Raw genomic sequence first — 15,241 nt, 5'->3', positions numbered from 1 at the left:
TGCCATCCCTGCGGCACTGGGGTCCCTCTGTGCCAGGCAGTGAGGTCGCGGCGCTGAGTCCAGCTGCCGGCACCGGTAGCCCGGCAGCAGCACCCCAGGGCTCGGCGGCGAGCAGGGTGCGTGCCCAGGCTGGGGTGGGTGGTCTGGCTGCCAGCCCCGGCAGAGGAGGCTTGGGGGGCACCGTCCCCCCTCGTGGCCGGCAACTGCCCCATCCCTGCCCGGGCACCCCCCGCCGCCCTTCCTAATAAAAGCAGAAAACGAGCGTGGGGAGCGCGGGGGCGTCTTTGGGGGGTTCCTCGTCCCCAGGGAGGGGCAGGGGCGCGTCGGGCTGCGCACAGCAGTCACACCGCTCCCCGGCTCGGCACGTCTCCTTTTAATGCAACCCCTGGGAAGGACAAATGCCCGTCCGGCCGCCCCGTGCCCAGGCGGCCCCATCGGTGCCCAGTGGTGGCCGGCAGCGTCCCCCGGGTGCTGAGCGCCCACAGAGACCCTTCCCAGAGCAGCCACGTCGCTCTGACCGGGGTCACTGCCTGGCACGGCTGCGTCCCTCCCTGGGCACTTGGGTGCCTGCCTCGGGGTGGTTTTGGCATGGGGAGGGCTGGCCCCCCGCCCTGCTCCCTGCCCCTCTCCGCCAGCCGTGCCCACAGCAGGGTTGGCAGCAGGGGGTTGCACGGGCGTGGGGTGCCACGGGCAGCCCTCGGCACAAGGGACACCGCGCGGCACGGGGACTGGCAGGACGGGCACTCAGCCCGCTGGCTTGGCACGGGGACCGGCCCCTCTCTGGCAGGGCACTCAGCTCAGTACCGGTGACTCCATCCGTCCTTGCCGGCGGCCCTGGCACCGTTCCCGTTGACGCAGCCGAGCCGTGGGCGCTGGCCCTCCCTGGGGGTGGTGGGGAGCTGGAGGGGGAGAGGCAGAGCCGAGTCCCCAGCACCTGGGGAAGGGGCACTTCAGCAGCAGCCCCGGTGCTGGGCCGGGGCGCGGGGAGGGGGCGATGGCCCGGCACCCCGTCCCTGGCCAGGGGCTCACCTGGCAGCTGGCCGTGCGGGGGCTTTGGTGCAGGCAGGGCTTTGGGGGGACCCCTGGGCGGTGGCTGCCTGCACCCCTGCCGGCATGGCGTGCTCAGAGCGGCTCTGCAGCGCGGGGGACGGTGGCAGGGAGCCTCTGGGGCCGCCGGCTGCAGGAGAGAGGGTCCACAGCGCTGTGGGGAGGAACTGTGACGTGCAGGGGGGACACGTGCCACAGGGTGCTGACACCTCCATGGTGGGCAAAAGGATGCCAAAGGGTGCTGGTGGTGGCCTTCCTACCCTGCCCTCCTCCCCAGGGCACGGCACCGCCGTGCCTGCACCTACCCCGCAGCTGGTGCCCTCGAAGGACTGTGACCGCCTTGACCTCCTCCTGCCGTTCAGCGATTCCTCCCTCTTCCCCGGCTCCCTGCCGCCCTTCTCGTGCGCCCGCAGCCAGGCGCCCGGGAGGCGGGTGGCTGTCCCTGCCAGCCTGGCCTCGCTGCTGGCGTGCCACAGCGCGGGGCCACCCCGCTCCTCCGCGGGCCCCGGTGGGTGTGGGCGGGCGCTCTCCAGGATGCGGGACCGGCGCCGGGCAGCCTTAGCCACGATGCTCTTGGTGCCGCTCGACACCTCGTGCTCTGCGGCACGGCAGCACCGTTAGCGGGGCACGGCTGCCCACTCAGCCCCGCCGGCCGCTCGGCTCACCCGGGCCCGCTGCCTCCGCTGCCTCTGAGCCGGTCCCGCTGCCCGGGGACGCGTTGTGCCGGGTGCTCCGTGACACACGGCATGCACAAGCATCCCCACCTTGGGGCTTCGGTGCCGCAGGCACGGCGGTGCTCTCTGTGCCACGGCTGGGCCGTGGGGTGGGCACCACCGTGCTCCCCAGCTGCTGTGCCCACGGGGTCTTCTTGAACACGGCGGCTGGGGTGCTGCTGGAGAGGGGACACCTTTCACCCTCTGCCACGGCAGCAGCCCCGTGCACACGGGGGTGGCGAACGCCCACCCGTACCTGTCCCCCGTGGGGTGCAGGGCTGGGAGGGCATCATGCTGCGGCGGTGTGGGGTGCTCACAGCCCTGTGCCCACACGCTGTCCGGGTCCGGCAGGCTCTCTGCGCCGGTCACCTGCGGGATCTTGGGCAGGGAGGTGCCCTGGGCAGGGAGAGGGGGTGGGTGCCCTGCCTGGGCGCGGGGGTGGGTGCCCTGCCACCCCCCCCTACCTTGAGGGTGCCGGTGTCCCCGGGGCCCCCCGCCAGCTCCCGCAGGTAGGTCTCGTACAGTTCCTCCAGAGGCCGCGGCACCGAGAGCTGGTGGTCTGCCAGCGAGAGGGCAGGGTGGCGGGCGTCACCTGGCCGGCGCGCCACGCCGTGCCGGGCTCAGGTGGCAGCGTCGTGGCTATGTCACGACACCGGGGGGACTTTGCACCACGGCACATCCCATGGCAATAATCCGGTGACACTGTAGGACTCTCAGCACGACAATACGCAAGAGGCCCCTTTGTCACGGCAGAAGCCAAGGGAGGGACGCACCGGCAATGAGCTGCTGCTGCTGCTGGATGATGTGGGCGCAGAGGGTGCGGTGACGGTCGAAGTGTTGTGCTGCGGCGGCTGGTGGGTGCCGGAGACCACCCTTGGGCAGGGCACAGGAGCGCGTCTCTGCCGTCTCCAGCTCCAGCTGGTGCAGGCGGCGTAGCAGGGCCAGCACCTCCCGCGGCTCCTCTGAGCTGCTCCGATGCCGCGGGGCTTCCTCCGGCTGCCGTGAGTGCTGCTGGCTCTGCCGGGAGCGCCGCGCCATCTCTGCCTGTGGGCACCCAGCGAGATTACTGTCCCTTCCTACCGCCAGTATCCCTGCTGTGGCACCAGCATCCCTGCCAGGGCCCCTCGCCGCTGACCCCCACCCCAGTCCAGTATCCGCTGCTGGGGCACCCGTGCTGCTGAGACTTGTCAAACTCAGCTCTCTGGTGATGGGGTTTCAGCTGCTGGCAATGGGGATGGGGACCCCAAACCTTCTGCTGCCGGAGCCTGCCCTGCTCCTCCACCAGAGCCATGATGCTCTCGTGGGCAGCAGCCACGCTGGGTGGCTCTGGCATGTCCAACCGCTCGTCCCCTGTGGCTGAGTCCCCCTTGCTGTCACCGGGGCTGTCCGGCTCCCCCCGCCCCTCCTCGCTCCACCGCTGGCCCCGCCGCATCCTGCTGCGGGGAGGAGGAGGAGGAGGTCTCACCCCCAGCCCGGCTCACAGGGGACCCCATCCCCGGGGGGCTTCACGCTGACGTACCGGGCGAGGAGGCGCTGGGCACATGGCGCGGTGCCCTCCGGCCGGAGGAGGAGGTGGCACAGGGCCGCCTGCTCCCGGCAGGCACCGAGCAGCTCCTCCGGCACACGGTCCAGCTCCGGGCGCGGCCGAACCTGGGCTGGAGGCATGAGGCGTGAGCGCCCAGCCCCGGGGGGCTGCGGGAGGCGGGGGGGCCGTGCCCTACCCTGGGTGTAGGGGATGTCCCGCTGCTCGCCCTGCCCTGGCCGCCCCGGCTCGGCATGCCCCTGGCCCTTGAGACGCTGGATCTCCCCGCGCAGGTCGGCCACGACGCTGAGCCGGTTGTGCCTCACCTGGGACGTGGTCAGTGTGAAGGTCCCATGGGTCCAGCACAGCCCGGCCCCAAACAGGGTCCCTAAGTGGGGTCCCTGAGCAGGGCGTGGCTGACGGGGCAGCTCCCCAGGTAGGATCCCTGAAGAGGGTCCCCAAACAGGTTCCCCAGGCAGGACAGAGCTGGCAGAGCAGGGCCCCAGGTACGTCTCTGAGAAGGATCCCCCAGCGAGGTCCCCAGGCAGAGCACGGCTGCGTCCCCACAGGGTCCCCGGGCAGTGTCCCCAGGCAGCGCATGGCCGTGGAGCAGGTCCTGAGCGTCCCGCAGCCGGCACAGCAGCGCCCGGAGCAGTTCCCCTACTCTGGGCACCCGTGGAGCCGCGTGGGGGTAAACCCCTCGTACCCTCACGCTGGGGCGCAGCGAGGCCAAGGCTGCTCGGGGAGGGGGCCGGGGGAGGGCTGGTGCCCGGGGGAGGAGGGTGCTCGCGCTCCTGGCCCTACCGCGGTGCGGATGCTCTTGGCGCGGTGGGCGAAGGCGAGGGTGCTGCGGGACTCCTCGAAGGCGGTGCTGGCTGGGCTGATGTGGGCGATCATCACCGTGTGGCTGTTGCCCCCAAGCGAGTCCTGGCCACGGAGAGCATGGCTGAGAGGGATCGGGGTGGGGGCAGCCTGTGCCCCCTCCCCAGCTCGGACCCCGCCGGGGGGAGCGGGGACCCCCAGCCGCACCTTGAGCAGGCGGGTCAGCTTGCTGTCGCGGTAGTTGATGTACTTGGTGCGCGCTTGGTCGCTCAGGGCCTTGATGCAGTTGCCCAGGGCCAGCAGCGAGCGGTTGATGTGGGCTCCCTCCTTCATCCTCTGCCCGCGGTTCTGTGTCTGGGCAGGGAGGGGAAGGCAGAGGGAAATCCTGGCAAAAGAGGGGCCTGGGGGGCTCCCCGGCCTTGCAGCCCCCCGGGTGGGTGCCGTACCCGTGCTGCCCGCTCAGAGCCCGCCAGGTCGATCATGAAGAGGCGGCTGCGGCACAGCCCCCTGCCCCGGTGCTGCTGGCGCACCGTGACCTGCAGCACCGCGTGGGAGCGTGACGAGGTGCGGTTGGCGGCCGTGGGCTCCTGTGTCCGCTGCCTGTTCCCCCGTGCCAGCAGCTGCATGACCTGGGGCAGACGGGCAGTGCCGGGCAGGGGGAGTTTGCCGGACGCCCCCCATGGCCCGTGGGCCCCCGCTGGCTCACCTCCTTGGCATTGGTGGCGGAGACTTCGGTGATGCCGGGCACCTGGATGGTGCCACTGGCGTCCTCCCGGAGCGGCAGGCAGCCCAGCGCGGGGTTCAGCAGGTCCCGGATCATCTCGTTGTAGATCTGGGCAGGGGGAAGGAGCTGGGCACGTCCCCCCGGGCACGGGGCCCCGTGGGGACACAGGGTCCCACGCTGGGCACAGAGACATCCAGCTTGGGACCATGTGCCGCTCACTGTCCCCTGCCCTTCCCGGGGAGGGGGACGTCCCCGCAGCCCCTGCCACACCTCAAGGTAGGACATGGAGACCTCGTACTCCGTGTCACTGCTGGTGTCCTCGATGGCCTGGAAGAGGTCACCCAGGGTGCGGGCACAGATGCCGGGCTCGCCGTCGCTGCCCAGCATGGTGTAGGTCTTCCCGCAGCCTGGGGGAGAGGATGGGGCTTGCTTAGGGCCAGGGCCCCGCCACGGCCATGGGGCTGGCCCGCTCCCTGACCCCGCGCCCCTCACCGGTGGGGCCGCAGGCGAAGACGGTGGCATTGTAGCCGGAGAGGACACCTGTGATGAGGCTGCGGGTGGTGGCACGGTACACGGTCTCCTGCGGGAGGACGAGAGGCCCTGGGGTGCATCCTGCTGCCCCCCACCTCCCGCTGCCCCGGGGTCCCCAGCCTGCCTCCCCCAGCCCCACGTCCCCCCTGTGCTCCGAGGGACCCACCTGGCTGGCCGTGGGATCAAAGGCCACGTCAAAGACGTAGGATTTCTCCCGGGAGCGGCTGACGCGCGGGACGTCATCGGCGTCTTCCATGGGGTCTCGCAGCACCACAACCTGCCAGGGGATGCGAGTGGGGCTGGCCGGGGGGCACGCGCTGGCCCCGGGCACCCACCAGCCCTCTGCGCCAGGGTCCCCTCCAGCCTCCTGTGGAGGCACAGCACACGCCGGGCATCGCGCCGCTGTTAACGGTGCTAATTAGCAGCCGGCTGGGCCCCGAGGTGCAACCACAGCAGCGGGGTGTCCCGATCCGAGCAGCTCCATCCCGGCGGCGGGCGAGCAGCCCCACGGGAGAGCACATCGCCCCACTGGTGACTGCGTTCCCGGAGCCCCAGGGGGACCCGGGTGGGACTCAGGTTTTGGAGCCCAGGCACCGGCACCCCGGTGCTGGGCAATGCAATTGCTCGCCCCTGCCGGCCGCAGGAGCTGGTGGGGACCCAGCACCCGGCCCCGGCGTCGCCCGCATGGCCAGCGGGGGGATGGCCTGCTTGGAGCTGCACCTTTCCCCCATGCTCGGGTACCCCGCAGCAAAGACAGTGGGGCCAGAGCTGCGGGGGCATCCTGGCATGGGTGGGGGGCACCCTGGAATGGGGAGGACACTGAGATGTGCTCCCCAGTGGGTCTGAGCCCTCGCGGGTCCCCGTGGGCATCCCCCCCCCGCTTTGCTGGGGCCAGCATCCCCTCCGTGCCGGGGCGCAGGGGGTGCCCGGGCTGGAGCCGGTGCTGCCAGCACGGGGCCCTTTCTGCTCCTGAATCGTCCCTTTGTCCCCGGGCCGGGCTGGGGCTCAAAGCCAGCTCTGTGCACAGTGCCAGGGGACCTGCCGGGCCGGCCGCCCCGCTGCACCCACCTGGGCATGGCGGCACAAAGGCACCTCTGTCAGCACGGCCCGCCAAGCCGCCCGCTGCCCGGGCACCGCGAGGCGGCTGGGGGTGCCGGCATCACACAGGGACCCTGCGTGTCCCTGTCCCTGCGTGGAATGGCCCCTCGCAGGGTCCCCTGCGCCCAGCGTCCCTGCCGGCTCCCATGGCAATGCAGATTCTGACCTTTCCCCTGATGCAAGCCGCTCCCTTCTCCCACCTCTGCCCCCCTTGCATGGCCCCCCCTCCACCCAGGTTTGGGGACAGGGACAGGCAGCACAGGGGTCCCACGGCACTGCAGGAAGGAGGGCTCCTGACCCAGAGCCCCCAGAGGCTCCCATCCTGCTGCTTTATTATTGTAGGGTCTCCTGCAGGGGCTGCGAGGCTGCAGGGTGCCCCCCCAGCACACGTGGGCATCGCACACAGCACTGGGTGCTGCCGGGCACATCCCAGGGCGAGCACCGCGCTGAGGGTCGCATCCTGCACCGGGGTACCTGGCCCTGCTGAGCCTGCGGGGTGGGCACGGGGCAGGCGGGGGGGTGAAGCACCGGGGCCAGGCGGTGCCCGAGGGACCCGCGGGTGTCCGTCCCGTGGCCGTACCTGCTCGTCCAGGCGGTGGGCGATGGGCCTGGCCCCCTGCGCCAGCTCGGCTGTGCTCATGGGACGGATGCGAAGAGCCACCTGCGAGACACGGGGATGAGCGTGGGGTGGCGGGGATGGCGGCAGAGGGACGGGGACACGGACCTGCACACGAGCCATCGCGGTGGGGCCCGGCGGCTGAGGCGTGGGCGGCGCAGCGTCACGCAGCTCCCAGGAGCCCCCCGTGCCGGGTGCTGCAATTAGAGGTTCATTTTCCTGGGACGAAAGTGAACGCCGCCGGGACTGGCTTTAAAGGGGCAGCCGGGCAGCGTGCCCTCCTGCTGGCACCCGGCCCCTCGCCGACGTGGCTCGGGGATGGGTGAGCCTGCGGTGGTGCAGTGGGAGCGGGGGGCCGTTGCCACGCCTCTGTGCACCCCAACTCCACAGGGTCCCCCAACAGCATCTGCCAAACCAGCCCTGCGGTGCCAAGGTGAGGCAGGGACGGCTGCTCCGTGGGGTGGCAGGACAGGCAAGTCACGCCAGCCACCCCGTCCTGCTCACAGCCCCCCTCCTGCCGTATCCCAGCCCTGTGGGGTGCGGCCGTGGGGTGCCCCAGATCCAGGTGTCCCCCCTGCCCTCGGGGACGGCGTGCTGCCCACCCCGGCCAGGGCTCACCGCCAGCTGCTGGTCCTCGCTGTCCCCCGGAGCTTTCATGTCCTCGCCAGGGCACGGGGGCCGAGGGGAGCCCGCGAGCGCAGGTGCCCCATGCGGGGTGCATGGGGCATGCTGCTCCCCACTCTGTCCCCTCGCTGCAGCCCTGTCCCTAAATGCCACCACTGACTGCGAGAGGGCTCAGCGGGGCACCCCCAGCCCAGCCTGGTTCTCCCCCCTTCCTCCCTCGGGCACTGGCAGAGCCCCAGGCTGGGGGCTGAGCCCCTCTGCCCACCCGGGGGGGCTGCGGGCCTGGGTGCTCCCCCAGCCTGGGCTGGGAGGCGCTGGGAGGCTGCATCTCCACATCCCACTCGTCTGCCCGGATCCCCTGGAGATGCTGAGCTGCTCACGGCAGCGTGGCCAGCTCCTGCTGACACAGCGGCCGGCACCGTGTGCGGCTCCGGCCACGCTCCGCCGCGTACCCACCCCGCACACGCAGGGTGGCTTCAACAACCCACACCCCCCTCTGCCCCCTGAGCAGAGCCTGGGGAAGGGTCCCGCTGCGAGGCTCCCCCCCGGCACATGGGATGCCACCCGTGTGATGGCCCCATCCCTCTGCCGACAGCTGTGCCGTGAGGTGAGCGCAACCGGCAGCTCGTTAATAATTGACGGGCGGGTAAGCAGGCAGGGCGACTGCGCGGCGATACCGGCCGGGCTGTGTTTACCCAGCACCGATAACCCCGGCCCAGGCAGGGCCGGCTGCTCTCGCAGGGATATCAGCAGGCTGGGGGCACGGGGCTTTGCTCAGCATCACTCTCCAGCTGGGAAGGGGCATGGCGCTGCACCGGGACCCCGCTGCTGCCACGAGCTGCCCTGCTGTGCCCTGCTCCTTGGGCTGGGGATGTGCCAAGGGACACCCTGCTGCCACAGACTCTCTGCCGTGGTCTGCAGCCGGCTTTGATCTGTGGCTTGGCCTGAGGAGGGGAGATGAGGAGCGAGAGGACGCAACTTTCCCACCCTCTGCTTAACCTTGCTGTGACAAAACAGGAAACGCGACGAAAGCTCCTGTTTATTCACCCCGAAGAAAAAAAATCAGGAGGTCAAAGGGCCAGGGAGCATCTGTGAGCAACGCGAGGGTTTCTGTGCGACCCGCTGGTCCTAGCTCAGCTACGGCTCCTGCAGAGGGAGCAGGCGTGGGGTCAAGGAGCTGTGCAGGGCCCTCCACTCGCCACCCCACGGAGGCCGAGCCCCATGAGCTCTGCCCGGCTTGGGGACAGCAGACTCAGCCCCACACAAGCCCTGGAGCAGCAACCCTAGCAAGGAGGGGCCAAGTAACATGAAGCTGGAGTGCGCTGACCTTGGCCGCATCCTTCTCCTCCTCCTCCTCCTCTTCCTTGTCCTTGGGCAGCTGGCTCTCTTCCCCCTGCACGGACGCCTCCTCTCCCGCACGGTCTTTAACCTGAAAGGCAGAGGCTAACGCCTGTCCCCTGCCCCACGGCAGCGAGTCCCTGCTGCGGTTGCTGGTTTGTCCCATCCCCCGTCCCCCGTCCCCCGTCCCCCGTCCCCTGTACCTTGCCATGCAGGTTTTGGGTCTCCGCCTGCGCCCTCCTCTGCAGCTCCGCTTCAATGACCTCGAAGTACTCCCTGCGGGCACGGTCGAGCACCTCCTGGGGATTCTCCACCAGGCTCTCCTCCACCTCTGTCTCCTGGCCCTCCGACCTGGCGCGCTCCTTCAGCCGCATTTCCCGGTGCCGGGCCTCCAGGATCTTCTCCCTCTTCGTCTCCCGCTCGAACATCTAGGGCAGGCGGGGGGCTGAGAGATGCAGGGTGAGCAGGAGACCCCACGGGACAGTCTGCTCTGCACTGGGACAGCGCAGGGCTCACTGGCAGCGCTGGCAGCGCTGCTGTGCACGGCACCAGCGACGTGTCAGCAAGTGCTGAGGGCTTTGCTGTGACCTGGCACAGCGGCTCGTGGCTCAAAGCGCACGTACAGCAGTGGCCAGGGTCTTCTCGTTCCTCTGGAGAGTGCAGAGCCCGGAGGAGATTTCCAGCAGGGTGACGGTGCCCAGCTTCGAGCCGCAGCCAACGACGCACCCATTGTCCTGCAGGCGCAGGCTGGAGAGGGGCTCATCGCAGACCTGGGGAGGGAGGACAGGCGGGGGGTGGCACTTAGCCCCGACATGATGCTTCACAGGGGAAGTCAGGCAGGAGGAGCTGGCAGAGGCAAATCCACGTGGTTGCCAATAACAGGAGCAAAGTTTTGGGCACACTGGGCTCCAGGCAGAGCCCAGGGCTGAGGGGACAGCTGCTGCCTGATGGAGCTGATCCCCAGGCGCGCACCAGCAGGATGGAACTCCATCCCCTGGCTCTGCCTGCTCCGTGCAGGGAGCTGCCAGCGCGGGCCGGGGGCAGCCCCCACTCCCCTCCCAGGGCGAGGGACCCAGAGCCGCTGGGGACCCAACCTTCAGGCTGAGGGAGGGGTCCTTCTGCTTGAAGAGGAAGTCCCAGACGTCCAGGGTCCCGTCCGATCTGGTGGTGAAGAAGACGGACGGCCTCATGGTGCTCCAGCACCCATCCGTCAGGTAGGAGAGGTGGTACCTGCCAGCAGACCCGATGCAGTGGGGATGGGCTCGCGGCCTCCATCCCCCGGCCCCATGGCCACTGCGGGCACACACAGTTTCCAGCATGTGCCTGCAGCCAAGAGCCCAGGCCCGGGTGCCCTCCATTCCAGCGCCCTTGGCCACACTGGCACCGCTCTGCCTTGGGGACCGTCCCACCACCTCCTGCCTGACCTGAGCAGACCAGACCCTGCTCATCATCTGTCCCAAACACGCTCTTCCACTAAAAGGAAGAATTTTTGCAGGGCAAACATGCAGACTGACACCTACTTGGTCCACATAATTGACGATTCCTTGGTCTCCTCTGACCAGATTCGAGCAGTCCAGTCACCGACCGTCAGGAAGACTTTGGGATAGAAAGGGTTCCTGGCCAGTGCATAGACAGGTCCGTGGTGGCCACTGTAGGTGCTGGTGATTTTTTCGGGGGGTGTCTTGGCCTTGCGGTTGCACGCGATGACAATGCCCTGCTCTGTGCCCACCATGAACTTGGTGGGCTGAGGGTGGGAGCAGGAGAGAGCAGCAGTCAGCAGGCTGGGGACCCCACGGCGCGGGGGGCAGCGGGGCAGCAAAGGGCTTTGCTGACCGAGCAGGGGGGAGCTGCAGCCAGCGCCTGGGGAGAGCGGAGCCCTGGGACCTGTCGCGATCTGGGGGGACTTAGAGATCTAAGTGCCAGCACGACCTTGTGTTTTGGGAGAACATCAACTCCTAATTCTTAAAGATGGGTGAGACCATGCTGCAAGCTGCAGTCTCAGGGTCAGTCTGGGCATCAGATGCTTGTGCTGTGCCCCTGGAGCCCTGCCCACAGGGGTGACTGGCACTGCCCGCCCGGCTCGGTTCGGCTTGGCTCGCCCCCCTGCCCAGGTGAGCATGCTGGTTGTGTGCAGGCAGGATGATCCTGATGGCGAGGCAGGGAGACTCACCATGGTGGGCTCGAACTCCAGCGTGATGGCACCCAGAGCGTTCTCCAGGAGCCCTTGCCGGGTGATGTCCAAGACCAGTGTCTCGGTGGGCTCGGACAGCTTGCGGATGTCCCACCACAGGACCTGCACAGGACAAGCAGCGGGAGGGGGCTGCAGGGCAGGGGCTTCTCCCGGCTCAGCCGCAGGCGCTGGGGAGCCGAGTGTCGTGGAGCCAGGCAGCTGCCAGCCTGGTTCCCGTGCTGCCATGTCTGGCGAGGGGCAGTGCAGGCAGAGGCTGCCAGCACAGGCAGAGGTTGGCAGCGCCTGCCAGCGCAGCCCCTGTGTGAGGGCCTTCCCTGCCCCTGCCCTTTACCTGCCCGTCGGTGGAGGCTGAGAAGCACTCGGTGCCTGTTTTGGACTGCAGCCAGATGGCTCCGTACACGGGGTCCCTGTGGCTGACCTCCACGGTGGACACCTCCACGGGCAGCCCCCCTTTCCTGGTGTCCCAGTAAGCTGGGAAGGAAAAGGAGCCGTCAAGATCTGCATCAGCTCCGTTGCCCGGCTCCTTTGCTTGCCACACACTTCCCCAGGAGGTGCTGCCCCACTGCCCAAACCAGAACGGGGAGCAAACCTTGCCGGGCGCTCTCCCCACACTTCCCAGCCGCAGAAGAACCATGCACGTGCCCCCAGGCTGGGCCCTGCTGCTGTGATCACTCGCAGGGATGCCCACGCTGGGTGGTAATGCAATTTGCACCTTCTGCAAACGCCGAGCTAGATGGTGGTAACATACTAAATAGCCACAGCATTTCTTCAGCAATCATCTCTCTCTGGCAGATGCACTACAATCCCCAGAGACAACAAATCCCCCCAGCTCCCCCCTGCTCTGCACAAGGGGTTGCAACAGCACCAGACATGCAGCCCCCAGTCCACTGCCAAGTCCAAACAGCGGCTCTTACACTGCTAAAAACCAGCCTGTGTGACCTGACCCTGGCTGCGCTCCCCCGCTGCGTGCCCCAAGGGTGCTGGCTAACGAAGGCAGGTCCCCTGCGGACAGCAGCAGCTGTCCTTCCCTATCTCTGCCTCTGCCATGTGGCAGAGGGCAAGCCACAGCGCGGGGCCGGCCGCGGTTCAGCACAGGTTAGGCAGCTGGGCCGCGGTGGCACTGAGCCGCACACGCTCCCTCTTGCTCACTGCTAATTAGGCAATCGGATGTGACGGAGTGTGCTCTGCTGGGCCCGCGCCATGCGCCTGGGGAGCGCCGCGAAGGACGGGGTGAGATCCCTCCTCCCCATCACCTGCGGAGCGTGCAGTAACAGCCCCATAATGCATGCCCTGTCAGATCTGATTGCTGCTGCAAATGGCAAGGAAAACATCAAAATGAGTGCAATTAAATCAAAGGGCTCATGCGGCCAAGTAAATAAGAGAGCCGTAAATGAGGCTGGCAAAGAGGGACCCTTTTCCAAGCACTTGAAACGACAGCACAAGAACAATTCAGTGCATGAAGAGACGGTGACTCTCCTGGGCTTTTGCCATACAAAAATACGGGGCCGTGGGCGAGGCGGGAGCACAGCACGCGTGCTGCTCAGCCATCTGATCCAGCAAACCCTGCTGGGCTCTCGCTGCGGCCACAGCCGCCTCACTGCCCTGAGTGCCTGCGAAGGGCTCCCAGGCACGGTGTCCTCCCCAGGCACCTGCTCAGGTGAGCACATGCCTCTCCTCTGCACGCCAAGCCCCAGGGCTTCAGGCTGTGCTCAGGATGTTCCCAGCCACCGCACTAAAGACATTACGTCCTTTGTGAGTGCAGCCGTGCTGGAACCAGGCTCTTGCCAAATTAAAATGAAGCCTCGTTAATATGGCCTTAAGCCTAATCCATCTTGCTTACCCATCTGCCCGTTGTAGCATCCTCCTACCAGGATGTGCGAGTCTTTGGGGTTGTATTCCAGGCTCACGAGGGGGGATGACGGCTTGAGAACGAGCTCCGGCTTGTTGGGGTTTTCTGCCAAGAAGGGATGAGTGAAGAGCAAAGTGCAAAGGCAGTCCGGAGGGCGAGCAGCCCTGCCTCTAAACCAGCTTCCCGATACCACACTCCACTCCTCCACGCCTGGCTCCCTGCCACGCCAGCGCTTGCCCAGCCATGCTGGATGAGGAGAAGCTGGTGAGCCGGCCATGTCACCAGGATGCCTCACCTTTGCCAGGGAAGAGAGCTGACCTGTCCTCGCCTGAGAGCCTGGGAACAGATCCCTGGTACCCCATCCCTGGTACACCAACCCCTCTTCTTTACGCTTTTCATTCCAAAATACAACAGGTCTGAGAGAGAACAGGTCTGTTCTTTGACAGAACAGGGCAATTCTCAGCCTGGGCTTGTGCTGCCTCTTTCTTTCTTAATCAAGCACAAGCCAACCATATAAACACAAGAACCACATCAGAGGAGTGTGGCTCAGCTGCCTGTTGTGGTCGCAGGCGCTCTAGCTCGGGAAGTCATGTAGTGGGATTTTAGCGGTTATTTTCCACCTGTTGGCCAGCTTTCAGGTCCCATTTCTCCCCTTCTCTGCATTGATCTGTGGGCAAAGCGGAAACCGAGCCCCTGTTCACCCCCTTCAGAGAGTTGTGAGGCTTCATTACATGCTTTGAAGACACAAAGTGCTTCCGCAGCGGCAGCATTACTGACTGGTGAGTTTTCCCTTCCCTTACCCAGATCCCAGATGTACGAGTCAAAGCTCATGTCTTTCATGTTTTGCTGGAACTCCAGGCTGGAATAAGCCACTGCCAGTTTCTTGCATGCGTCAGGGTGCCAGGAGAGATGTGTGGCCGTCCTCTTGGTTAAGTTTGGATCCCTTTTTGATAACAGGACATCAAAGAAAGATGTTAGATTGCTAACAGCTTTGTCATGCCCCGGGATGACTCTCCCAAAGGAAACAGTGGGAATTGCAATTAAAACAAACTGCAGCCCTTGAGCATCGAGTGCAGGAAATGATTCTTTTGGGGGTTGGGTGGGGGGAGAAGAGTTGATGATTTAATAAAGTCTTTCCAGTTATACATTTCTAAGAATCCAATTATGTTACTGGATCTGACTTCTAGAAATGACCTAACAGCCCCTGACATTTGAAGACAATCTCTGAGGCACCAAAAAAAAAAAAAAAAAAAAATCCTGTCTAAAGCACTGTTAGAAGATGCTCAGAGCTGCATCTGTCTTTGGACCGTGGCACCTATCCCCGAAGTGCCTGGGCAGGAGGGCAGGGAGGGGAGGAACAGACGAAGTTACGGAGCAGGGGGACTGCAGCAGGACTCTCCATCCATAAACTGATCCAGCGCTATCCTAAAGCCACTGTGTTTTCCACCTCCTTTGTCTCCAAAGGCAGTTTAATACTCAGTAGCCTGCTGTGGGTCTGGAGAGCCTGGTGAGGCCAGGTGGTTATGCTACCTGATGACATTGATGGTTTTTGCAGAGGGGGGCTCATCTTCCACCTCTGCCATCTCCTCCTCTCCAAAGTACTCCTCGTAGATGTTGATGGCGTTATTCTGCTTGACGCAGTGCTCCATCAGCTGCAGGGAAAGCATGAGCAGAGGCCGTGCCTCTGGGGAGCTGCCTAGGCGAGGGAACCGGCAGCGGGAGGGCAAGGGGGCTCTGGGAGCGGGAGGCGAGGAGCGGGGACAGGCAGGGCCTTACAGTGCCGAGGTGCACGATGGTGTTGATGTAGTTTTCATCTTTCTCCACTTTCTTCCTGAAGCGGGTGGTTTGTTCCAGCTCCTGCGGGTTGATGTCTTTGGGCCAGCCACCCTCTACATGGTTGACACCGCAGGATTCCACCTCCACCCACTCGGTGTTGACCTGGGGGGAGTGGCACAAAGAAAACAGAGCAAGAATCTGAGCCCGAAAGGTGCAAAACACCCGTTTCCGCGCTTCGTACGGCGCTGCCCCGCAGAGCAGCAGCCTGGGAGGCCGTCGACGGCCGGCGGGCAGTCCTCACCTCGTGCTCCGACATGTCGCTGGTGTGCTGGACGTAGCTGTCCACGGGGTTCCTCGGGACGAAGCCGCTGGCCATGCTGGGGTCGGGGG

General features: G+C 66.3%; 1 protein-coding gene across 1 annotated transcript; it reads right to left on the bottom strand.

Annotated features, from left to right (window-relative positions):
- Positions 1-1,025: 1,025 nt before the first annotated feature.
- DNAI2 (dynein axonemal intermediate chain 2) lies at positions 1,026-15,239 on the bottom strand (the record flags this gene model as incomplete). The annotated part of the gene is made up of 31 exons (XM_082008285.1): positions 1,026-1,214; positions 1,353-1,645; positions 1,812-1,936; positions 2,017-2,156; positions 2,225-2,319; positions 2,534-2,804; positions 3,010-3,196; positions 3,280-3,415; positions 3,482-3,670; positions 3,793-3,947; positions 3,995-4,209; positions 4,312-4,458; positions 4,551-4,733; positions 4,811-4,936; positions 5,099-5,235; positions 5,321-5,408; positions 5,526-5,636; positions 7,038-7,118; positions 7,692-7,856; positions 9,025-9,126; positions 9,239-9,463; positions 9,659-9,805; positions 10,130-10,265; positions 10,556-10,779; positions 11,206-11,328; positions 11,558-11,697; positions 13,067-13,180; positions 13,876-14,018; positions 14,606-14,727; positions 14,852-15,013; positions 15,153-15,239. Coding segments are annotated over 31 exons (4,758 nt in total), but the record flags the coding sequence as incomplete, so codon positions are not given.
- Positions 15,240-15,241: the final 2 nt, after the last annotated feature.

This window comes from Phaethon aethereus, assembly GCF_964289735.1.
Source record: "Phaethon aethereus genome assembly, chromosome: 18".
Taxonomy (NCBI): domain Eukaryota; kingdom Metazoa; phylum Chordata; class Aves; order Phaethontiformes; family Phaethontidae; genus Phaethon; species Phaethon aethereus.
The sequence above is the reverse complement of the archived record's forward strand: the minus strand, read 5'-3'. Positions and strand labels throughout refer to the sequence as shown.